We start from the raw sequence: 22,229 nt of genomic DNA, 5'->3' as shown, positions 1-22,229 counted from the left end.
GTACTTATATATAATAAATAAATTTTAAAAATAAAGAAAGAAAGCTGAGGCAGGAGGATTGAAAGCTCAAGGGCTGTCTGGGTGGCAAAGAAAGAAAGATCCCACCTTACCGTCCCTTCAACAAAAGAGAGCCTTAAAATATCAGGAAGAGGGGTTGGGGATTTAGCTCAGTGGTAGAGCGCTTGCCTAGGAAGCGCAAGGCCCTGGGTTCGGTCCCCAGCTCCGAAAAAAAGAACCAAAAAAAAAAAAAAACATATATATATATATATATATATATATATATATATATATATATATATATATCAGGAAGAAAGTGGAAAAACAAAAGGCATGGGTAAATGCAGTATTTTCTTCTTTTAGTCCCCAATTCATGCGTAACGGTTGAAATAAGAGCTGGATATGGCGGTATGTGCCTGGCACCCACCACTTGGGAGGTGGAGGAGGGGACCTATAGGAGATGGGTCTTCCGGTACATACAGAGTACGAGGCTACAGGAGACCCTGTCTCAAAAGAAAATGGGGTAAAAGTAACACTCAAGCATCACACAATTCCCAATGTACACAGAGGAATGCTTAAGACAATTTTTGGGGACTGGAGAGATGGCTCAGCAGTTAAGAGCCTTGACTGCTCTTCCAGAGGTCCTGAGTTCAATTCCCAGAACCCACATGGCAGCTCACAACCATCACAACTCCAGTTCCAGGGAATCCCACACCATCTTCTGACCTCCATGGGCCGACACATGTCCAGGCAAACACTCAGTCACATACAATAAATCCCTTACTATTTATTTATTTATTTATTTATTTATTTATTTATTTATTTTTATTTTATTATACAAGTACACTGTGGCTGTCTTCAGACACACCAAAAGAGAGCATCAGATCTCATTACAGATGGTTGTGAGCCGCCATGTGGTTGCTGGGAATTGAACTCAGGACCTCTGGAGGAGCAGTCAGTGCTCTTAACCGCTGAGCCATGTCTCCAGCTCCATAAATCTTTTTTTATTTTTTTCTTTTTTAAAGAGACAGTTTAGGCAGACTATATAGAGCAGAAGTGCAAAGGGTAATGGTTCAAATGTTTCACTGGATGGGTGAGATGGCCTCGGGGAGTGGGTATCTATGTTTGTAATGCAGAGCCCATAGCAGTCACCAAAGAAGACGTAGACAGATGATGTATGGCCATGGCTCAGGGCTGCATGCTGGCAGCAAGTAGTGTTCCTCGATGGCCTCTGTTTCGATTCCTGACTCCAAATCTCTGTTTGAAACCTACCTGACTTCCTTTCGTAATGGACTGTGATTGGGAAGAATAAACCAAATAAACCCTTACACACATACACACACACACACACACACACACACACACACACATACACACACACGCACACACACACACACACCAAAAAAAAGAAGAAACATGAATCCGGGTATGGTGGCACATATCTGTAACCCTAGCACTCATTTGGGTAGAAGGGGAGAGGGATCAGGAATTCAAGGTCATCCTTGGCTACATAAAGAATTTGAGGCTAGCCTGGGCTACATGAAACCCACTTCAAAACATATATGGTCTGCCATTCCACTCCAAGGTATACAAATTACCCTCTGTTTACATGAAGATTTGACAAGAACATTCATAGCAACGGTTGGAGAAACCACCCCAGATTCATAAACAGGTGAAGGGAGAAATGCATTTCAGAACATTCCATAAAAGTACACTGCTCACACATGGAAAGACTGAGCTGCTGCGCATCTCAGACCAAAATCAAAAACTTGTCACAGTTCCGTGCCAATAAAGCCCTAGGAAGGTACACACATAAAGCAGCAAACATGTGGACGAAGAGGGTGGGGGAGGGGCCCAGGGAAACCGGGAGTAGCGATAAACACTTTCATTATCTGACTGGAACAGTTTCACTTGTATATACAGGTATCTATAAACATGTAATTGCCACTTTGTATATATTGTAAAAATATTAATTATGCTCCCATGAAGCTGTTTTAGAAGGGATTTATAAGCAAAATAATAGTCAATTAGACCTCTAACCATATAAAAAGATGCTCAGCCTTTCATTATAAGGGAAATAAAAAAAAATGATAGTCACAAGGAGGACCATTCCTTATCTGTCAGGTTGACACAGTTGCAAACATACAGAGTGCTGTGGAGGTAACAGGGAAACTTGCATCAAAGCAACCCTAGTGGGAGGCATAGAACATAGGATCTCAAGGGGGAGACTTGGCAGCACACAGAAAAATCAGTTCTGTATTCATGCTTCTTGGAAAGTGTCCCACGTACACCTGCATGTGCATGTGCGTGCCCTCACACACACACACACACACACACACACACACACACATGCACACACATAGACATGTGCACACACATAAGCACACACATACACACACACACATGCACACACATAGACATGTGCACACACATAAGCACACACATACACACACCTGTGCACACAAACACACATATCTGTTGTAAAACAATGTAAAATTGAAAAATATTGGAGATGACCTACATATCTAGTCTAGGTGACCAACAGAACATCTAGACAGAACAGGATTGGGTGTGTCCAAAGGACACACAACCCCAAGTAGGGAAATAAGACATGCGCTTCGAGACAACAAATGGGAAAGATAGGTAAAGTCAGAATGGTAGAGCTCACCTTTAATCCCTGGGTGGCTGAAACTAAAAGACCACCATGCATAGTAAGTTCCGAGTCAGCCATGTGAGACCCTGTTTGAGAGAACATGCCCAAACAAGAAAATTCAATGTTAACGCCATCTTTGTGTATTAGGAAGGATGGGTGGGAGAGGGAGACATAAGGGGTTGTTCTTAGAATATACCATTTGGTTCTATACCCTCTCATCCCAGCGTGTAGGAGGCAGAAGCAGGTTGGTCTCTATGAGTCTGAGGCCAGTCCGTTTTATCAAGCTCCAGGCCAGCTAAGAGTACATAGTGAGATCCTGTTTCAAAAAAGAAAACTGGAGAAGAGTACAAGGGAGTACACATCGGCACCCTAAAAACACCCGAGCATCTGTGTGAGTCATACTGGACTAAAAGGGTCCCATACTGCTGGTGGCCAGAGGGGTTCAGAGGACAGTCCCCAGCAAAGCAGCCTTTTCTGGTGAAAAGTCTCCAGAAAGTCATTGAAAGTCCCGGAAGTTGGGTTGGGGATTTGGCTCAGTGGTAGAGCGCTTACCTAGGAAGCGCAAGGTCCTGGGTTCCGTCCCCAGCTCCGAAGAAAAAAAAAAAAAAAGTCCCGGAAGTTGTTCTGAGGACTCTCAGCCAAGGGGGAAACAGTGTTCAGGAAAATCTACCAAATCCTTCCAGGAAGGGAGTGTGGGTTTGGGGTACTTGCCTTGGCCCATCCCTCCTCTCTGCCCGCATGATACAAGCTCCATTCTAGATGGGTGCAGCTAAGGACAAGCTCCCTCCTCCATGGGCCAGCCCGGGGCCACAGCACAGGCTACCAACGGCTCAAACGTCTGTCAGGGTCCTTTTTCACCAAAAAGAGTGCCCTCTAGAGGTTCGAAGTTCAGCTCTGGGGAGGCCCAGTCTCAGAGTCTTAACCCAGCCTTACAGTAAAACAGTGGGTCCCTACCAAGAGAAATGAGTGGAAATCACAGGCTGTCCCTTCTCGGTTGCTAGTTATTGGAGCAGGGGTGGCCTGGCTGCCTCAGCTAACAAACAGTGCTGGGAGGTTCCACTAGGGGGCAGGCCAACCTAAGGGTAGAGAACGCCCTTGCTCAGCCAAGAGGATTTCAGAAAACAAAGCAGAATTCCAGGCAAGATACTGCCAACAATGAAACTTAGGCGGTTGCATAGACAAAGGAAGAGTAGGAAAAAAAGAGCAAGAAAGGACTGGGGATGTGAGCTGGTAGAGCGATTGCCCAACACACACGAGGCTTGGGTTTGATTTCCAGCACAGCATAAAAGAAGTACTTGGGGAGATGGGGAGACCGGAGGAACAGAAATTCAAGGTCATCCTCAGATCCTCAGCTAGAATCCTAGTTCAAAGCCAACCTGGGTTACAGACCCTGCTAAGGAAAAAAAAATAGCTGAAATATTGCTGGGAAAAAAATTAACTTATGGATGAAAGAAGTTCAACAAACACAAAACAGTAGGAACGCCAAGAAAACCAGCTGGAGCTGGAGTGTGGTGATACATGTTTGCAATCCCAGGGCTCAGGACAATGGAGAGTTCCAGGCTGGCTGGAATTACAAGTGTGTGTGTTACCACATCCAGCTGTTGTCTTCTTTATTTATTTTTGTTTTCTTGTTTTCGTTTTCTTTTCTTTCTTTTTTTCTTTTTTTGTTTGGGGTTTCAGAGATTTACAAACGAGTGAAACTGAGACGGTTGATCTCTCAGATCTATCAGGACTGAAAGATATTTTAGCTCAAGGGACAATTATACCAGGTAGAAGCTCAGGTCTATAAACAATGCTAGAACTGCTATTATTGGGGTGCAGGAATTGCCATACAAACCATATGAACACTGACCTCAGTTAAGCAAGAATAATTTCTTGAACACACGCCCTGGTCAGACCAGCGCCATAGCTCAGAATTATCTGAACTATGACAACAGATATATTTTTGTCAGCTTATAAGGGGGAAAAAACCCACACACAGGTGCAGGAAGCTCTTACTCAAGATATTTTAGACATAACAATTCATATTGACCTTTGATTTGATAGGTCCTACGTAAAGCTTTGTGGAAATTCTTAAGATTAGCAAACCTCATACAGAACATTCGGAACATACAGAACAAAACAGGGTTTGTGGTCAGCATGTCCTTGCTCTGAGTCAAGTCACTTCTCTGTGTCAATGGCTGGGAGGCATGTTACAGCAACAATATGAAATATCTGGCAGGCATGGGACAGAATGGCTAAAGCTATCCGGGGATGAGGTGTGTCAGGCTATAACACTATAAGTGAATAAAGCTAAGTAGTGTACTTTGGGAGGTTTTGTTTTGTTTTGTCTTGTTTTTGGCTTTTTTGAGGCAGGATTTCTCTGCATAGCCCTGACTGTCCTGGAACTCACTTTGTAGACCAGGCTGTCCTTGAACTCAGAGATCTGCCTCCCAGAGATATGAAGAATAGGGATTAAAGGTGTGCACCACCATGCCCAGCTGTGGATGTGAAGTTTGTTCTCCCATTTTCTTTTTAAAAAATTAATTAATCAATTATGTGTTTAAGGTGTTTTATCTGTATGTATGTCTGCAGACCAGAAGAGGGCATATAGTTACAGACAGTTGTAAGCTGCCTTGTGGGTGCTGGGAATAGAACTCAGGACCACTGGAAGAACAATTAGTACTCTCTCTCTCTCTCTCTTTTTTAAAGATTTATTTATTTAATTTATGTATACAAGTACAATTTATGTATACAAGTATACACTGTAGTTGTCTTCAGACATACCAGTTCCTATTATAGATGGTTGTGAGCCACCATGTGGTTGCTGGGAATTGAACTCAGGACCTCTGGAAGAACAGTCGGTACTCTTAACCTCAGAGCCATCTCTCCTGCCCCTCTTGTTTATTTTTTTATTTTTTATTTTATTTTTCAAGATATGGTTTCTTTATGTGGTTCCAGCTATCCTGAATTAGCTCTGTAAACCAGGCTGGCCTCCAACTCACAGAGATGCTCATGCCTCTGCCTCCAGAATGCTGGGATTAAAGGCATGTGGCATCACCACCCAGCTTCCTGTCATTTTTCTTACAAGGCAGAAAATTAAAGGATTATAAATGTCCTGTGTAATACATATATTACATTATATCATTATAACATTATGCATGTATTATTACACATACATGTATCATTATGAAGTATGTATTAGCATTTGCACCAAGGCTGGGGACCAGGACTGAATGACACAATGTTTCTGTAAGGATTGTGGAACTTAAGAGAGAAATCTTTTTTGTTTGTTTTTGAGATGGGGAGTTGGTGGGGGGTGGGCGTTGGGGCTTCTCTATGTAGCCCTGGCTGTCGTGGAACTCACTCTGTAGACCAAGTTGGCCTCCAATTCACAGAGATCCGCCTGCCTCTGCTTCCTGAGTGCTGGGAGTAAAGGTATAGGCCATCACCGAAAGGCCAACACCATATTTCTTTTTTTTTCTTCTTCTTCTTCTTTTTTTTTTTTCGGAGCTGGGGACCGAACCCAGGGCCTTGCGCTTGCTAGGCAAGCGCTCTACCACTGAGCTAAATCCCCAACCCTACCATATTTCTTTATGCATGTTCCTTTCCTCTAGGAAGCATCTCATTACTCCGCAAAGGACAGGCTCCTCGTAGCCTTTCCTATCTAGGATCTGAAGTAATAATTCTTTATTTCGTTTTCTACTGTGGTATTATACTGAATTTATGTCTTGCGTCGGAAGAACCAAGGGCTGGTCCTGGAATGCGGGGGTTGGTTGGGGATGCAGGAAAGATCTCTCAGTGCCAATTGTCTGGAAGGAACAACGTGGCTCCCGAGCACGCGCAGTCTGTACTTGCTCAGCTCCATTTTCCACGGGGCCGGTCCCTTCAGCGTTGAGCTGCAGTGTCCGAGGATTTTGTTCTTTGCCGCACCGCAGACGGTGCGGAGCGCCTGGCAGTGCGCTTCCGCCTTCGGCACTTCCGGCGGTGGTGCGCTGAGACTGAGCCATAGTGCTTGGCGGCTACCGCCGCCTTCCTGCGGGTCCTGCTGGCGGCGCAGCGGGTAAGACAGAGGCTGCGGGGCCTTGTATGTATGTCCCTTTTTCTTTTTGAAGCGTGCCCGCAGCCACAGGCTTTCACTGAACCCCGGCCAGCTCCGACGGTGCGGGAAGTAGTTCTAATTCAAGCCCCTTTGACGTCGTCCGGTGTCTGTCTCGGGCCCCGGGCCAGCCCAAGGGGTAGGGTTAGCTCAGGAGACTCTAGGCCAGACTAGGAAAGGGGCCTTCGGGGCTGACATACTCGCTGCTCTCCCAACCCAAGATGTGAGGTGGCGTCAGGCCTCGTGCTGCCGGGAGGTCTCATCTGGCCAGGTCCGGCCCGCAGGGACGCAGATTTCCTTGTTCGGGCACAGACCTGTTTATCCTTCACACCTGTTCCACCAGGCTGGCGTTTAATCCAGTGGCAGATGAGGGGGTAAGGTTCAGAGAGGGTGAATGGTATGTCAGGGTCACTGCTAGAAAGGTGGAGGGCAGCTCGACCCTGTGCCTGGATATACCTCTCCTGTGTTTGGGGAAGCAGGCAGCTATAACTGACAAGAGTGGTCAGCCCCTTGAGCTGAACTTCGTACCCTCCTGAGGTATGATGGTGTACTATGGCTGAAATGAGAGCGTGTTCCTCTTCTGCCTTTAGTGTGGAAAGGATGCCCAAACTGCAGGGTTTTGAGTTTTGGAGCCGCACCCTTGGGGGTGCCCGACATGTGGTGGCACCCATGGTGGACCAGAGTGAGCTAGCTTGGAGACTGCTAAGCCGCCGCCATGGAGCCCAGCTATGCTACACCCCTATGCTACATGCCCAGGTCTTCGTTAGAGATGCTAACTATCGGAAAGAGAACCTATATTGTGATGTGTGCCCTGAGGACAGGCCCCTCATTGTGCAGGTGAGCAGAGGGACTGTGGCTACCTGAGTAGCACCCGGGTTCCAGACCATGTGTATAAGGACAGCATTCCCAAGCTGTCCCCACCATATACATATAACCCAGGAGGAGGGTCGGGGTCCCTGCAGCCTTGCATGACACATGCAGTGAGACACAGCTGCTGAGTGAGCATCCCCAAAGCTAGGGACAGTCTAAGCCCTGTGAAGGGGCAGCTTGGAGAGCACGAGGGATTTGTAGCATCAGTATTACCTTGATACTTCTCCTGTCTCAGTGCCCTCCTGTCGAGAACTCTTAGTTCTTTAAAAGTTTATGCCAGTGGCTTCTGTTACATGTCATGTACAACTCATATCCCTAGTGGTATGAGATCTTCCCACTTTATCATATTGTACATGCTGGTGGAAAGACCATAGCTCATTGAGTCACCATGGGATTCCTCACAGGGCTGGGTGGCCTAGGCAGGGAGAGTCGTAGGCCTGGTTTGACCAAAGGTGACATTCATGTCTTCTTCAGTTTTGTGCCAACGACCCAGAGGTGTTTGTCCAGGCAGCTCTCCTAGCACAAGATTACTGTGATGCCATTGACCTGAACTTGGGCTGCCCACAGATGATAGCCAAGAGAGGTGAGGTCATTTCTACAGTCCTGTGTTGACGCCTGTCCAGGCCTGTTCTGGTAGAGCCTGGGTATCAGTGGGCATGGGGAGAGTTAATCCCTGCCTCTGACTGTAATGACACCTGTAGCCAGCAAGCACTCCTTTCTCTGGTCTTATCATCCTAGAGAGTTCCCAGTTGCTTGACTGGGGACCAAACTCTGCTGGCCACGTAGATATCCCACTGATAAATGTGACCGGCTGGCGGGGGGTCCTTGGCTCCGCAATCCTTTGGCTCACTGGGCCCCTAAGCAAGCATTATTGGTCTTAGGCTACTTTGGAGTTTTGACAGCTGAGAAGCTGTTTGACTTCATTTTCAGTCCTGCTCTAACCAGAAACTCGGCTGGCACCTATACACCTGGCCTAGCTGTGGAGTCCTCCGTAGTCTGAGGAGCTGGGCTGGTAGGGGGTTCATGGCAGTATAGGTGCAATGGGGGCCACTCTCATCCTCTGCAGGTCGCTATGGCGCTTTTCTGCAGGAGGAGTGGGATCTTCTTCAAAGAATGAGTGAGTCGGCTGCATGCCATCGTGTCAGCGAGTGAGTCGCCCCAGAGACAGTCTGACAGGGCTCATAAGCACAGCTGCTTGGTTGGGGCTCAAGAGAGGACACCGGTGATCCCTCTGGGGGCTCTTGGCCACAGCACTTTTCCTGCTGGAAGGAGGTGACTATAGAGTCCCCTGATGTATACCAACTATCCCCTTAGAATCAGTGCCAGGACAGCGTCCTTACTCCTGTTAGCTCCCAGTGCTCCATGGGGACTTACTGGGGTTTGGCCACCTTGGAGTAGCACTGTGGTTCCCTCAGAGACTGTCTTTTTTCTCAGTTCTGTTGGCTCATGAGCGACTCTCTGTTCCTGTCACGTGCAAAATTCGTGTCTTCCCAGAGATTGACAAGACAGTGAGATACGCCCAGATGCTGGAGAAGGCTGGCTGTCAGGTGAGGCCATGACTCCCAGGGTGGTTGTTGGGATCTAGCAGGCGGCCTGGCCTCACATCTGAGCACATTCTGTCTCTCCATGATAATCTTCCAACACCAGACGTGGCTCTTGCTTCTGCAGCTCTTGAGTGGGGGCTGCAGCCAAGACATTTTTTTGGGCGGGGCAATAGGCTCCTCCTGGCCCCACTTTTAAGACCTGCTACCCTGGCTCAAATCTCTAAAACTGCCATTCCAGCTCCAGGGTGTTGTCTGCATGGAGAGTAACATTGGGTTCACTACCATATCTCAGGCTCTCTAGACACCAGGGAGGGTTTCCTTTAGGTGAGCTCAATATGCAGCCTCTCTGGGAGCCTGGGCATAAGCCATGGGGTTATGGGACCTGGTCCTCTTTCCTGTCCTGCATGTTGACCCTGGCCATGTGGTTTCCGGAAAGAGCAGGAGCCACCCTCACTCAGCACCCTGCATCCCGAGTTCTCCAGATTTCTCTTGTACTCAGGGTTCTGCCCCTTGACTCATGTTTTCTGATTGCAGCCGGGGCTCTTCCAAAGGGGCAGGGCTCTTGAGACCCTGGGACCAGGGACAGATCCATGCCAGATGGCCTTGGTTCCTCCCAGCATGGAAAGCTGAGAAACTTGAGCAGGTCCCTTGTAATTGTTTTGAGACCTTTGCGTAGAGCAGGGTTGAACCAAGTATTGGTCTGTCCTAGCTCCTGACTGTGCATGGGCGCACCAAGGAGCAGAAGGGGCCCATGGCAGGAACAGCCTCGTGGGAGCACATCAAGGCAGTTCGGTGAGCAGGTTGGGTACAGTCATTGTCCATTGGACTTTGTGGAAGTGGCGGCAAAAACCTAGTTCCACACCTTGGGGTGTTCAGCATTGCCTGTAATGATGCCCTATAACTATCTGGGAGGGAAGGCAACAATGCCATAGAAGTCAAGGTGTCTCAACAAGATAGAAATTGGTGGCTGCCCCTCCTGGCTTAGCACTGCCCTGGCATGGTGTAGGGTCAGGCTTCTCTTCCCCCCACAGGAAGGCGGTGGGAATCCCTGTGTTTGCCAATGGGAACATCCGGTGCCTGCAGGATGTGGAGCGATGCATCCAGGACACAGGCGTGCAGGGGGTCATGAGTGCAGGTGAGCACACACATGCCTCAGCCCTTTTCTGTCCTCATAGACCTGTTTAAGGAGATGGTGTTCACTGTCCATGTCCGCTCTGTTGGGCCCAAACCAAGCCCTCAGACGGTTTTCCAGATTTGCCAACCCTATAGCTAGCCAGTGACCTGAGTGGCCAGGAGAGTATTCCAAGCTTTCTTCCTTACCTTCTCCCCAGAGGGGAACCTGCACAACCCTGCCCTCTTTGAGGGCCGGAGCCCTGCTGTGTGGGAGCTGGCTGATGAGTACCTGGACATTGTACGGCAGCACCCTTGTCCACTCTCCTACGTCCGGGCCCATCTCTTCAAGCTGTGGCACCACACGTGAGTTGCTCCTTGGGCAGGAATTGAGAGTGGGTCTCTCTAGGCAATGTCAGCACCCTGCCTGGAGTATTCTGTGGTCTTCCCAAAACAACTTGCTACCAAGTCTGCTGAAGGGCTGGCGGGTGGCTTGGCAGTGAGGGAGGGCAGGAGCCTCGGTGAGAAGAGATGACTGGCCAGGTGCCTAGGACTCGGCCTAGGTGGTGACTGGAGTGACAGGCATCTGCCTCAGGCTACAGGTACATCAGCAGCTTCGGGAGGAGCTGGCCAAAGTGAAGACCCTGGAAGGCGTGGCTGCTGTGAGCCAGGCGCTGAAGCTTCGCTGTCAGGCAGGTGCAGGGCTGGTGCTGGGAGCCCAGCAAGTTCTGCAGGGGCCAGCAGCTTAGGCTGCTGACAGGCCTTGGGCTTTTGCAGGAGGACATGGCCAGGCAGCAAGAAGGAGTGAGGCCAGCTGACAACTTACCTGCTTTCCACTGGATCTGCCAGCCTTACATCCGACCAGGGTGAGCTGAGTCAGTGTGCGGTGGGAGTACATGCACAGGCACCCTTTGCCATTGCTCTAGTCACTGAGGCAAGTCCCTGTTCTGGGTGAAGGAGGAAGAGAGACTTACCCAAGGTCCTTTAGTCCTGTGTGGCTTTGTCCTTGGGGTTAACAGGCAGACCCTGGAATCTCTAAAGTGGGCAGGCAGGCTGTCATCTGTGATCTCAGCCTCACTGGACTCAGTGTCGAAATCCTGGGCCCCTGAACCTTAGATGCCATTCCAGGAAGGCTTAATTCCTGTTAGGCATTGTGTGAACTATACCAATGCCCTGTGTCCTTGGACAAGTCCTGCTTGCCTAGGCAGCCAAGAATGGTTACTTGGGATGAATAGGAGAATGGTACATGCCCTTGGCACCTTTGGCTGTCCAGCCCCTTTGCCTTGGATCCCCCTCCTGAGATGCTCCATTTAGCCTTGGTGAACTGATCTTTGATGCTGCTCACGGTCCTTTAACCTTCAGACCTAAGGAAGGGAGCAAGGAGAATAGTAGTGGTCGAAGCAAGCGGGCTCTGGAGGAAGAAGAGGGCAGCATGGAGGGCTTGTCCAAGAATAAGCTGAAGAAACAACTGAGGAACCCTCACAAAACATTTGATCCTTCCCTGAAACGTGAGTGAAGCCAGGTTTTTTGGGCAGGTTGCCTGGAAACCTCTTCATTATCTTCATCATTTTACTGGGGCTAGGAGTCCAGGCCTGTCAAGTTTAATGCCTAGATCCAGAAACAGAGGCCTGGGCCCAGACCAGACTTCAGGTCTGACACTAAGACCCTGTGAAGGGCCTTTGAGTCTGATCCACAGTGTATGGCTATAAACCTACTCGACATACCAAAGCTCCTCAGCCAGGTGCTGTTCAAGTGACCACCAGAGTTTGCCTATATGACAAAGACTGAGTCCTGGGTGTGCCTCACCCTTGCATGGGGCTCAGGCAGTCTTCAAGCAGGCCCTGGCTGCTCCTGGGGAGCATTCTAGGGTGCTGTATATTTGGATAGTGGTGAGCCAGGATCCTGACCCAGATAGATGGGGGTGAAGGTGGGAGCCTCTCAGAGAGACACAGGACTTTTCAGTATGGTACCTAGGTGTGCAGCTTGAGTCTCACCCCAGGGCATGGTCCTCTGTGCCCTCGTCATGTTGGCAGTCTGGGTTCACACACTCAGCTGCTTCCTAGAGGTTCAGCAGTCTGGTGGCGGCTCCCTGAGAGACAGCAGGACAGACCGTATCACAGTCCTGGATGGACTATTTATAAGGGAAATGCCATAGTAGTTTCTGCCTACAATGCTGTACCACAGGAAGTGGGCATTAGGAGAGGGGTTGGTTTTGCCCTTTTTTGTTTCCTGACATCGGTCTGCATGGGTAATCCAAGCTGCCTTGGATCTCACCGTGTGTCTACTCTGACTTTAATGCTCAGCAGCAATCTGGAGTGCTCGGATCATAGCTTAAGCCTCCACACTTGGATGTTGTTTTCAATGGGAGACAGCAGTGACAGACCTAGGGCTCTGGATGCTAGGGGGTGGTGTGGGCAGCCCACCTGCTCTCTTCTTTGTTTCCAGTGAGGTCATGCTCAGTCCACTGTCAGCCAAATCTTATCATAGCTCAGTTCCTGGCCTGGGTGGCCATAGCAAGCTAAAGGTGGGAACCTCAAAGGGCTCAGAAGTTAAGAGCGCTTTCCCTGGTTGCTCTTCTAGAGGTCATGTATAATGAGATCTGGTGCCCTCTTCTGGTGTTCAGGCACATGTGTAGACAACACTGCAGCTTTGTAGGGGTGGATGGCAACTGCTCACCCTGACCCGCCTCGTTCGTCCCATTCAATCTGCCCTTTTTTCCCCTCCAGCCAAATATGCAAAGTGTGACCAATGTGGAAATCCAAAGGTAAGCTGGCCCTTCTGTTCGGTGGGCAGACAGTCCTCATGGGCGTTCTTATGCTGCTGGTACTACTTACCTCAGAATTGAGGCCAAGTACACGTGCTGACCTCAGCTCATTAACTTTCCGTGCACAGGGCAATAGATGTGTGTTTAATCTGTGCCGTGGCTGCTGCAAGAAGCGAGCTTTCAGGGAGACCGCAGACTGCCCAGGTGAGCTGCGACTGCTCACCCACCCTCCAGCAGCAGTGAGAACTTTGGCTTCCTGACCCCCATTCTCCTCTCACCCTCCCTGTCAGGTCATGGATTGCTTTTTAAGACCAAATTAGAGAAGTCTCTGGCCTGGAAAGGGATCCAGCCTGGACTGCAGGAAGCTCAGCAGGTGAGGCCTGTAACACCAAGTGGTTTCTCTGAAGTCATGGGTAGTGCCCTAGCCTGAAAGCCAGCAAGAGCCATCTCCACCCAGGACAGCCACTGAAGCCTGGACATTCTTTAAGGAAATGCCTTTACTCAGGGAATCTCCTCTTTGACACAGAAGAACATGTTGATGTCTGCTGGTGGGGACCGGCAATGTTACACCAAGGGTAGTCTTGGTTGGACTTGCCCTGTTCCCACATGTGTTTTCAGAACTCAACAATAAACCATTTCAGAGCCGCATTTGCAGAGATCCATAGTAACGGCCTATGGCTACTCTCCCAGCCCTCATCATGGACCTCCCTCCTCTTTCACGTGGTCAGAGTATCCAGGGCACACAGGCAGAAAGGAAGGGAGCCTGGGGCAATGATCAATCTGTACTTTAATGGACTACTTGGTTAGTGACACTGCTGCAGTCAGAACTACATGGACAGGAAGGGTTGAGGAACCCTTACCTGGGAATTGCACATGGTCTGTTTCATTGGGACAGAAACCTAGAGTCAGGCCCGAATGGCCATACTGGGCAGCCTGCCTACCACAGCAGAGGGGGCCTCCGAGCGGAAGGCCAATGAACTGGCATCCCAGGGGCTGGACTGCTCTAATGAACCACACAGTCTGGGGTCTCATCTTGAGGAAAGCAGGCAGGAGGCCCAGGTGCTGCTTCCACTGGCAGAGGAGCTGTGCAGACTAGTCTGAAGGTCACGGGAATGCCTTTCACATGTTGGTGCTCATCCGTGACTGGCTGTTTGCTGGAGTCAGCTCCCCTTGGCTCCCTTCTCTAGGAGGAGACTGCAGTGGACAGGGAGGGGTTCAGTGGAGGCTGTGTGAGTGCTGCCCATTCCCTCGCACCCCAGGCTGTTCACCTTGACATGGATCTGGTTGCGTAGCACAGCTGCTCTCAGAATCATGGCTTTGGCCCGTCGTTGGAACTCCTTGCCCATCAGCAGGGACTTCTCAAAGGTGGTGCTACGCTGATCCACGTCTCGAGCATACAGTATCTGAAGGAGGATGAGGAGGCTCAGAACAGCCCCACAGGTCTCCAGACCATACACTCACAGCAGTCCAACCCTGTGTACCCACCTTGCTGTGTGAGTCGATGCGGGCATTAATAAGGCCCTCCAGGATGAGCTGTGTGAGCTCATCCTCCAGAGCTGCAACTGTTGTGTTGAAGGCAGCAGCCATCTTGTGCATATCAGCTGACACATAGGGGCTGAAGTACTACAGGACAGAAGCCACAAGCTGTCCACTGCTCCTCAGGTCTGCATTCCATACAACCCCTAACCATCCATGCCCCCTTCCCTCAATACCCACACTTACTTGGATGAGAGCCCGGTTACGGATCTGGGTATACAGTGTCCTGACGTGAGGGGCCAGGTACATGTCCAGGAGCAGGTTGTCCTGCAGAGGAGAGCTGGTCAGGGACCCCAAGGCACACAACCTAGGTCAGTCTCAGTGTGCCATACCCTTGTGCCTTACCTTCATCTCGTCCAACATCTTCAAGCATGAGGCATACTTGGACTCATAAAATTTGAAGATGATGTCTCTGACCTGTGGCTCCAGCTCCAGGAACAACTTGAAGGAGCTGAGGATACCAGAATGCTCAACTAAGAAGGGACAGAAGGGCCTGACTCGACAGGAGCAGAGGTAGGAGCCCACTACCCACCTTACCTGCTGGAGATGACATTGCGTTGCAGCTCCTGCCGGTCAAAGGTGGCTAAGGCACATAGGCCACCATAGACAGCCACATTGCTGGGGGACAGCAGCTGAGAGGCAGAAGGGGAGGTAGGTTCAGAAACCTGGGGTCCTGGGCACTGACCGCTGCACAGACCAAGGAGGAAGCCTAAAGGTGGGGGTCTGACCTGCCCTTCCCACTACCCATTCAAGACAATGCTTAGACCCTCATTCAGGAGAGCTTAACAGCCCAATCCACAAGCTTTCACTTCCTCTTGTATACAGACTTGGACAAGCTGAAGAGTGCCTCATGCCCCTCCTCACCTCTGGGAAATCACAGTGATCAAAGGAAGCCAGAAGGAAGCACTTGGCAGCTTGCTTATACTTTCGTGCAGCCAGCTCAGCCAAGCCTAAAAGGCAAGAAGGAGACTGATTTAGAGGGGGTATAGGAGCCCTAGAAGGCCATGGCCATCAGTGGATCCTTGGCCTCCTACCCCAGCATTCCCCAGTTTAGGGATGGAAATCCTAGCTGTTAGTAACAGCATCTAAATGAAAACATCCCCACAAGCAGGGAATCCTCAAAATGCCCATGTTATATACCAGGCTCAGGGAAACCAGCTGACCTACTTCCCTAGACCCCACCAGCTTCTCTGTACTAACTTGAGCAAGTGCCACCTACACATGCACAGAGGGAAGAAGAGCGGGAGAGGTGGCTGGAAGCCTCACCTGCAGCACACTTGAGCTTGGTGAGGATGGCTTGAGTCTGGCTGTCCCGCTCTCCCCGCTGCTGCAGGAGAAGAAAGCAGATATGAGAGGCCCCCCGCCTGCCTTCCTTATTTAAGGAGCTCTATTCCCTGTCCCCACCCTACCCCAAGAACAAACTCAAAGGGACACTGAGGCAGGGAAGGAGTATACGGGGCTCCAGGGGACAGGGATGACAACTTCTAGAGCAGGGCATCTGTGGAGGTGGACCTTACCTCAGCAATCTCTGGAGTAGACTCAGCCTTGCTGACATAGCTTAACACATGAGACCAATTCTGCAAGTAGACACTGACCTGGCAGGTGAGTAGGCAAGGCCAGATTAAGTCGGAGTTGTCCCTTTAGGGCCCTCCATGCCTACCCAGCTGTCACCCAGGCCACCTTGATGACATTGAGGCACATGTTGATGACATGCTTAGCACTGGTGCAGTAGTCTCGGGCTCGCGAATAACACTTGAGGGCATTGCTGAGGTCCCCACAGTCCAGGTAGTGGTCACCCAGGTCATCATGGCCGCGCCTGTGGGCCTGGCAGTGAGTGAATACTGGTCGAGGGGCCAGCTAGGCCCAGTTGCCCACCTCCCCTGCCCAGAGCAGGCCAGCACCTGATGCTCTCCTTGATAGAATTGCCCTTGTAGTTCTTCAAGTCCGTGTCTAACTTCTCCAGTTTCAACAGGGCCTTCTTCCGAGTGGCCTCCACCCAGGCTGTGTCCAGGGGTGGGGGCTCCACTCCACTCTCAGGGATGGCATCAGGTGCATTCTGCAGCTCCCTGAGGGATAAGGTAGTCATCAGGATAGTGATAACCATGGGGAGCCAGAGGCTGGTTCTCCAGAGCCCTTTGCCTCTCCCTGCCCCACTGAAAGGGCCCAGTCTGTACCAGAGGCACAGAGACAACTGCTGATCTAAGAGACCCAGCTAGACAGGCGAGTTCAAGGAGAATAGGTGGTTCTGACCCAGGTAGTGGGGTGTGTGTGTGTGCGTGTGTGTGTGCGTGCGTGTGTGTGTGTGTGTGTGTGTGTGTGTGTGTGTGTGTGTGTGTGTGTGTGTGTGTATAGGAGGACAGCTATACCAGACTCTCAAGAATTAGGAAGCTCGATTGTCCGCATAGAAGCAAAGGAAGCCAAAGAAGAGAAAATGGCCTGCTACCACTTCCCCGCCCCAAGAAGGAAGCACTGTTATGCTTCTCACCTACTACAGGCTTTCACCTGCTATCAGTGCATCACAGGTGAAATGCTGGGCCAGAACAACCACGGCCAGCCCAGCTCCGGTCACTTGCCTCCCCTGCCCCCCAAAGCTTACTTGCCTGGTAGCCTCAGAGAGCTTCCGGTGTATCTCTTCATACATGTCCACATTGAAGGTCCTCTGCACGAAGGACAGAGCCATTTTCAAGGCCTCCACTCGCAACGGAGGGCAGCGGTCAGCAATAAACTGTAGCCGCTCAATACGCATCAGACCACTGTAGCTGGCTGCATACTGCTCCAGATCCTTGTGGGGAGGAGGGGATAAGAGGGTCAAGTGGGGGGTTGGGGATTTAGCTCAGCGGTAGAGCGCTTGCCTAGCGAGCGCAAGGCCCTGGGTTCGGTCCCCAGCTCCGGAAAAAAAAAAAAAAAAAGAGGGTCAAGTGGGGTAAGCAAGGACCTGACCACCTGAGCACAACAGTAAGTCTTCACCTGCGTCCTGGGATCACATTTAGATGCTGGGAAGACACCACAGGAGTGTGTGAATTAAAGACCTTCAGGACCAAGCTCTGCACTGGGAAACGGAAGCATGAGCATACGCTACCTAACAAGTGATGGATGCTGGGCTAAGAAGAGAGGAAAAGTGTGTTGGCTGCAAATAGAGCTTTGCTTCACACTGTTGACTTGACGGGACTGTTCCCTGTGGAGAAGTGGGTGCAGGGTCTTAGAACTGCCTGAGAACCCAACATAGGTGGGCAAACGAAAAACCAGTTTCCTGGCTTAGAGAGATGTGTCTAAAGCGGTTGCTAAAAGCATCAACTGTCCTAGGACATACAGTGGGAGTCTGACTTGGACCCCTCAACACATCGAAGCTGCCAGCAGTCCTCCGCCACACAGGATCCATACCAGGGTGGGGTTCTCCACCACGTAGTTGACATCAGGTGCGTTCTGGGGATCTTCCTGCGGATCTACATCAATCTGCATGGGTTCCACGGCCCCCTGCAAAACAGAAGGAGCTCCTTGACGAAAGGCACCAGGGTGAGCAGAGTTTCCCCCATCAGCTCTGCCCACGATTTCTCAAGGCAAAACTGCACTGGGCTTCCACAGGTGCTGGCAGCCAAGTGCCGTCTTCAGCTCTCCCACCCAGGTCCTGGGCACAACACTGACTACAGGAACCGTCAAGCATTCCCAGCCGCCATCCCGATACAGCTTCCTCTAGGCCACAGAGAATGAAATAGATTGCCACCCTATCTTCATAAATCAAGAGAGTCAAAGCAGACAGGTCACGATGCGGAAGAGGCTGGCCGAGGACTCGAGGGGCCAGGGCCTCGAGCGACATCGAAAGAGCCGCTACACGGTAGGCGCGCAGCTATACCTCGGAAAGTAGCGTGCAGGCCGACAGGCTGGCGCTCAGGCTGTAGTCGCCCGACGTGCCGGGCCGCAAGTCTGACCTGCTGTGCGCAGGGCTGCGGCTCAAGTCGGAGGCCGACGACGAGGCAGAGCTGGGCGCCGGGCTGCCCCGCATCTTGGCCTGACGCACCTCTCTGAGAGGCCAGCACCCGCACGAAAAGCGTTGGCGCGCGAGGCGGGGGCGGGGCGGGGGCCGGGGCCCAGAGCGGCCCGCGAGGCAGGCGACGCTCACGCGCCCAGGCCAGAGCTGCGGGCCCCGCCCCGCTCGCCGCCAGCCCCGCCCACCAGGCTCGATCCGGACCGAACGGCCACGCGGCGAGCGCAGTTACCAACCCCTACCTGCAAGTTAAACACCTGAACCGGCAGCGGCATCTTCCACCCCCGGTGCCGCAGCGACGTTCACTTCCGGGGCGGCGCGTCCGTCAGTTCCGGGTCAAGGCTCGGGGCGGGGTGCTGTCACTCTTAAAGGGGCCGCCGCAATCGCAGGCGGGCGCCCAGCGCCCGGGCCTGGGCGATCGCATGAGCCGTGTGCGGCGAGTGCTGTGCCGGGCCTGCCTCGCGCTGGCCGCGGTCCTGGCTGTGTTGCTGCTACTACCGCTGCCGCTACCACTACCGCTGCCGCTGCCTCGCGCTCCCGCACCAGACCCAGGTCGTGTCCCGACCGGGAGCCTGACCCTCGAGGTCTCCCGCCTGCAACCGGACGACGTCTTCATTGCAGTCAAGACCACTCGGAAGAACCACGGCCCGCGCCTGCGGCTGCTGTTGCGTACCTGGATCTCACGAGCCCCACGGCAGGTGTGCGCCCCTTCCCCCTCCTTGTAGGTTCCTGGATTCCAAACTGGCGCCCCCCTGTGCCCCTAACCCCGGGGCTTCACACCTGCCCCGAGACCCACTCACTGGATCCTCTGACGCCTCACGGTGTTTTCTTCCACAGACGTTCATTTTCACCGATGGAGACGACCCTGAGCTCCAGCTGCTGGCAGGTGAGACGCTCCCCTGGGCTGAGTTGTATCTACTGGGGCCATTCATTCCTGTGTCAGGCATTTGACTAGTGTCACAGAGCTAGTGTTACAGAGCCAAGACACCCATCCATTGCCAGTCTATCTCCCAACACCCATCCTTCTAGTCATCAGATTCCCCACCCTGCCCCCAGTTCCTGACAGGGTGCTGTGGCCAATGTCACCCACATTCCCTGAGGAAGGCCCAGCAGCAGTCACCTGCCAAGTCTTGTCCTGTTTCCGCCTGTGCTGTCATCTGCTTCAGAATGAGGGCTGGCTGCTGTAGGGCTGCATTGGATCTAGCCCAGTGGCTGGACAGGCATATTCCAGCCTAAACCTAAGGAGGCAACCTAGAAGTCAGCACTCACATTGCCCGTTTCCAACCGTGCAGGCAGCCAAATGATCAACACCAATTGTTCCGCTGTGCGAACCCGCCAGGCGCTGTGCTGTAAGATGTCAGTGGAGTATGACAAGTTCATAGAGTCTGGACGGAAGTAAGTAACCTCACCCCTCAGACAGCCAGGACCGAGCAGTGTGGGGGCTCCCACCCACACTGGGGGGCCTCAGTGCATAGGCCTCTCCCTCCACCTTCAGATGGTTCTGCCACGTGGATGATGACAACTACGTGAACCCCAAAAGCCTGCTGCACCTGCTTTCCACCTTCTCTTCCAACCAGGACATCTACCTGGGGCGACCTAGTCTGGACCACCCCATCGAAGCCACAGAGAGGGTCCAGGGCGGTGGCACCGTGAGTGCTGGGCTAAAATCCTCCTAGGGCTGAAGAGTGAGAAAACTCTAAGATAGGCCAAGTACTCTGGTTCCAGACCCCCAAGGAACCATCAAATCAGGTCCAGCAATAGAGAAGGGCGTAGAGGCCACGGGTCAGAAAACCCCTTGTGCCTTCCGCAGACTCCTATATGGTGGCCTAGGATAACAGTAACAAGACTCCTGGAGGGTTGAGGGTAAGGAACCCCATCCTGGGCAGCCCTGATTGATCAACCTTTTCCCTTTTCCAGTCAAACACAGTGAAATTCTGGTTTGCTACTGGTGGGGCTGGGTTCTGCCTGAGCAGGGGCCTTGCCCTCAAAATGAGCCCGTGGGCCAGGTAAGTGGGAGACTGGGAGCCCAGCTGCCTGTTTTTGGGGGTGGTAAGGACTGTAGAGGTGCTAACTAGCCTCCCCTCCAGCCTAGGCAGTTTCATGAGCACAGCAGAACGGGTTCGACTGCCTGACGACTGCACGGTGGGATACATTGTGGAAGGGCTCCTGGGTGCCCGTCTGCTTCATAGCCCCCTGTTCCACTCCCACCTGGAGAACTTGCAGAAGCTGCCATCTGGTGCTGTTCTGCAGCAGGTAAAAGACGCTCCAGCCTGGGTCAGCTTGGCTCCCAAGGGGTCTCCCAGTTGTGCAGAACTCAGGAGAGGGCTAGCCTCAGGATTTCCTTGTCCCTGGGGAGGAGGGGCGGACCCTGGGTGGAGACTTTGCCTGCTGGATGAAGCACCCTCAGGAACCTGTGCATGGCAAGTCTCATGGGGCTCTTTATGAAGGGCCACTGCCCTGCTTCCCTAAGCCTGAGGGGTGAGTGAAATTTCCTCTAGCAGGTGGAGGACCCAGGAGGAAGAACTGACCCTCACCCTCCCCGGTTCCCCTCCCAGGTTACCCTGAGCTATGGGGGTCCTGAGAACCCGCACAACGTGGTGAATGTAGCTGGAAGTTTCAGCATTCGACAGGACCCTACACGGTGAGTGGGCGCTGGAGGCTTTTGGCCTGGAGGACTCTGGCGCCAGCCCCTACCTGGCAGATCTGAGGTGACTCCTTTCCCTGACAGGTTTCAGTCAGTGCACTGCCTTCTCTACCCAGACACCCACTGGTGTCCTATGAAGAACAGGGGTAAGGAAGCTTTTCAGTAACTGGTGACCCCCGGTGGCTGCTTTACCTGGCTCCCTCAGGCCTTGGATTCAGGCAGTCAGCAGAAGCTGCTTGAAGGCCTCCCATGACCTCGGTCCTGGTTGGACACCAGGTACCTTGGGAAAATGAGACAACCGGGCTGTGCCTGCTGAGATCATCCAGGAAGAGAGAGAAGGGCCAAGCTGCTGAGACATTGACGCCTCTAGCCAAGCCCAGAGGTCCTTCTCGTGGATAAGGTCTACTACCCCAGCTACCCCATGACTGTGGCCCAGGAGGGGACTGGTTCCCAGCCTCCCACAGCTGCAGCCTGTCCTCGACTGCAGAAGATGGTGCCAACGGGTTGGCCATTAAGGGGTGGGCTTCAGACCTGGCCACTGGCTCTTGCTGGAGGGCTCAAAGAGCTACCACTAAAGCCAGAATGCTCAGACTGTGTGGCCGGTGGACACTGAGGACCAGCTTCAAGGCTGTGCTCCCACGCAGGGCTGTTGTTCTTCCATTACCCCCATCCTTCCTCTAACCTGGTATTCAGGATGCTTCCCCTCTGAGCTTCCCATCACTAGAGCCTCTCCTTTGGGCTCCTCAGGAGCAAGATGCAGGCCCATCAGCTTTTACAGGGGTTCCCCATGGGGAAGTGGTTACAGTGTTGTTGAGTAAAGGCTTGTCATTCTTAGTGTGGTTCCTCTTGTCATAAATGACCCAGACCCCTGGCAGCTCAGCTCTTCAGAGGTCCACACACAACACCTCAGTCTCCAGGAAGGCCCGTTCCTGCAGCACTGCCCACCTCCTCAGCCTTCCATGCTGTAAGGTCAAGCAGGACAACGTCTTTCTCAACACGCGTGACGGAACCACTGATACACATATGTCAGCATGGCTGCCATGTGCAGAAC

At 52.2% G+C, this 22,229-nt stretch overlaps 3 protein-coding genes and 1 long non-coding RNA gene across 27 annotated transcripts; 2 read left to right on the top strand and 2 right to left on the bottom strand.

Annotated features, from left to right (window-relative positions):
* Positions 1-783: 783 nt before the first annotated feature.
* LOC120095225 (uncharacterized) lies at positions 784-3,514 on the bottom strand. Its single transcript, XR_015632353.1, has 4 exons — positions 3,203-3,514; positions 2,847-2,966; positions 2,666-2,736; positions 784-1,290 (listed from the first exon to the last, which is right to left on the bottom strand). It is a non-coding gene; the product is annotated as an uncharacterized LOC120095225 (long non-coding RNA).
* A 3,085-nt stretch (positions 3,515-6,599) lies between these two features.
* Dus1l (dihydrouridine synthase 1-like) lies at positions 6,600-13,674 on the top strand. Of its 5 annotated transcripts, none has more exons than XM_087569763.1 (14): positions 6,600-6,692; positions 7,319-7,565; positions 8,073-8,181; positions 8,665-8,715; positions 9,093-9,145; positions 9,852-9,934; positions 10,174-10,277; positions 10,474-10,618; positions 10,848-10,944; positions 11,030-11,118; positions 11,615-11,760; positions 12,979-13,016; positions 13,145-13,220; positions 13,307-13,664. In XM_087569763.1, exons 2-14 carry the CDS (start codon positions 7,329-7,331, stop codon positions 13,444-13,446), a joined length of 1,368 nt encoding a protein of 455 aa, XP_087425889.1. In that variant the 5' UTR covers positions 6,600-6,692; positions 7,319-7,328; the 3' UTR covers positions 13,447-13,664.
* A 111-nt stretch (positions 13,675-13,785) lies between these two features.
* On the bottom strand, positions 13,786-18,838 carry Gps1 (G protein pathway suppressor 1). Of its 15 annotated transcripts, none has more exons than XM_087569416.1 (14): positions 18,403-18,838; positions 17,934-18,026; positions 17,149-17,334; positions 16,454-16,614; positions 16,233-16,368; positions 16,070-16,147; positions 15,819-15,879; positions 15,417-15,502; positions 15,090-15,184; positions 14,898-15,003; positions 14,739-14,819; positions 14,502-14,639; positions 14,285-14,419; positions 13,786-14,210 (listed from the first exon to the last, which is right to left on the bottom strand). In XM_087569416.1, the coding sequence occupies exons 1-14, from the start codon at positions 18,550-18,552 to the stop codon at positions 14,136-14,138; spliced, it is 1,581 nt and encodes a 526-aa protein (XP_087425542.1). In that variant the 5' UTR covers positions 18,553-18,838; the 3' UTR covers positions 13,786-14,135. The 15 variants fall into 15 exon arrangements, with proteins under 15 accessions (XP_087425542.1, XP_087425543.1, XP_087425544.1 ...); XM_087569417.1 differs by having other exon boundaries at positions 15,819-15,876; XM_087569418.1 differs by having other exon boundaries at positions 15,819-15,876; positions 16,454-16,618; positions 17,153-17,334.
* A 57-nt stretch (positions 18,839-18,895) lies between these two features.
* Rfng (RFNG O-fucosylpeptide 3-beta-N-acetylglucosaminyltransferase) lies at positions 18,896-22,012 on the top strand. Of its 6 annotated transcripts, none has more exons than XR_015630982.1 (9): positions 18,896-19,232; positions 19,372-19,420; positions 19,827-19,929; positions 20,112-20,183; positions 20,452-20,540; positions 20,622-20,787; positions 21,090-21,175; positions 21,263-21,324; positions 21,455-22,012. XR_015630982.1 is itself a non-coding variant. In XM_087574039.1 (9 exons), exons 1-9 carry the CDS (start codon positions 18,957-18,959, stop codon positions 21,469-21,471), a joined length of 1,002 nt encoding a protein of 333 aa, XP_087430165.1. In that variant the 5' UTR covers positions 18,896-18,956; the 3' UTR covers positions 21,472-22,012.
* The last annotated feature ends 217 nt before the right edge of the window (positions 22,013-22,229 follow it).

This window comes from Rattus norvegicus, chromosome 10, assembly GCF_021556685.1.
Source record: "Rattus norvegicus strain SHRSP/BbbUtx chromosome 10, alternate assembly SHRSP_T2T, whole genome shotgun sequence".
NCBI lineage: Eukaryota > Metazoa > Chordata > Mammalia > Rodentia > Muridae > Rattus > Rattus norvegicus.
This window is presented reverse-complemented; position numbering and strand designations above follow the sequence as displayed.

Coding starts and splice junctions, on each gene's coding strand:
- Dus1l (XM_087569764.1), top strand. CDS start 7,281: ATGGCTGAAATGAGAGCGTGTTCCTCTTCTGCCTTTAGTGTGGAAAGG. Junction 8,182..8,664: donor ACAGATGATAGCCAAGAGAG/GTGAGGTCATTT, acceptor CATCCTCTGCAG/GTCGCTATGGCGCTTTTCTG. Junction 11,761..12,978: donor ATTTGATCCTTCCCTGAAAC/GTGAGTGAAGCC, acceptor TTTCCCCTCCAG/CCAAATATGCAAAGTGTGAC.
- Gps1 (XM_087569412.1), bottom strand. CDS start 18,552: ATGCGGGGCAGCCCGGCGCCCAGCTCTGCCTCGTCGTCGGCCTCCGAC. Junction 16,369..16,453: donor TCTATCAAGGAGAGCATCAG/GTGCTGGCCTGC, acceptor CCAGGCCCACAG/GCGCGGCCATGATGACCTGG. Junction 15,503..15,818: donor CAAGCTCAAGTGTGCTGCAG/GTGAGGCTTCCA, acceptor CTTGCCTTTTAG/GCTTGGCTGAGCTGGCTGCA.
- Rfng (XM_087574037.1), top strand. CDS start 18,957: ATGAGCCGTGTGCGGCGAGTGCTGTGCCGGGCCTGCCTCGCGCTGGCC. Junction 19,233..19,371: donor TCTCACGAGCCCCACGGCAG/GTGTGCGCCCCT, acceptor TTTCTTCCACAG/ACGTTCATTTTCACCGATGG. Junction 20,788..21,032: donor CTGGTGCTGTTCTGCAGCAG/GTAAAAGACGCT, acceptor AATTTCCTCTAG/CAGGTGGAGGACCCAGGAGG.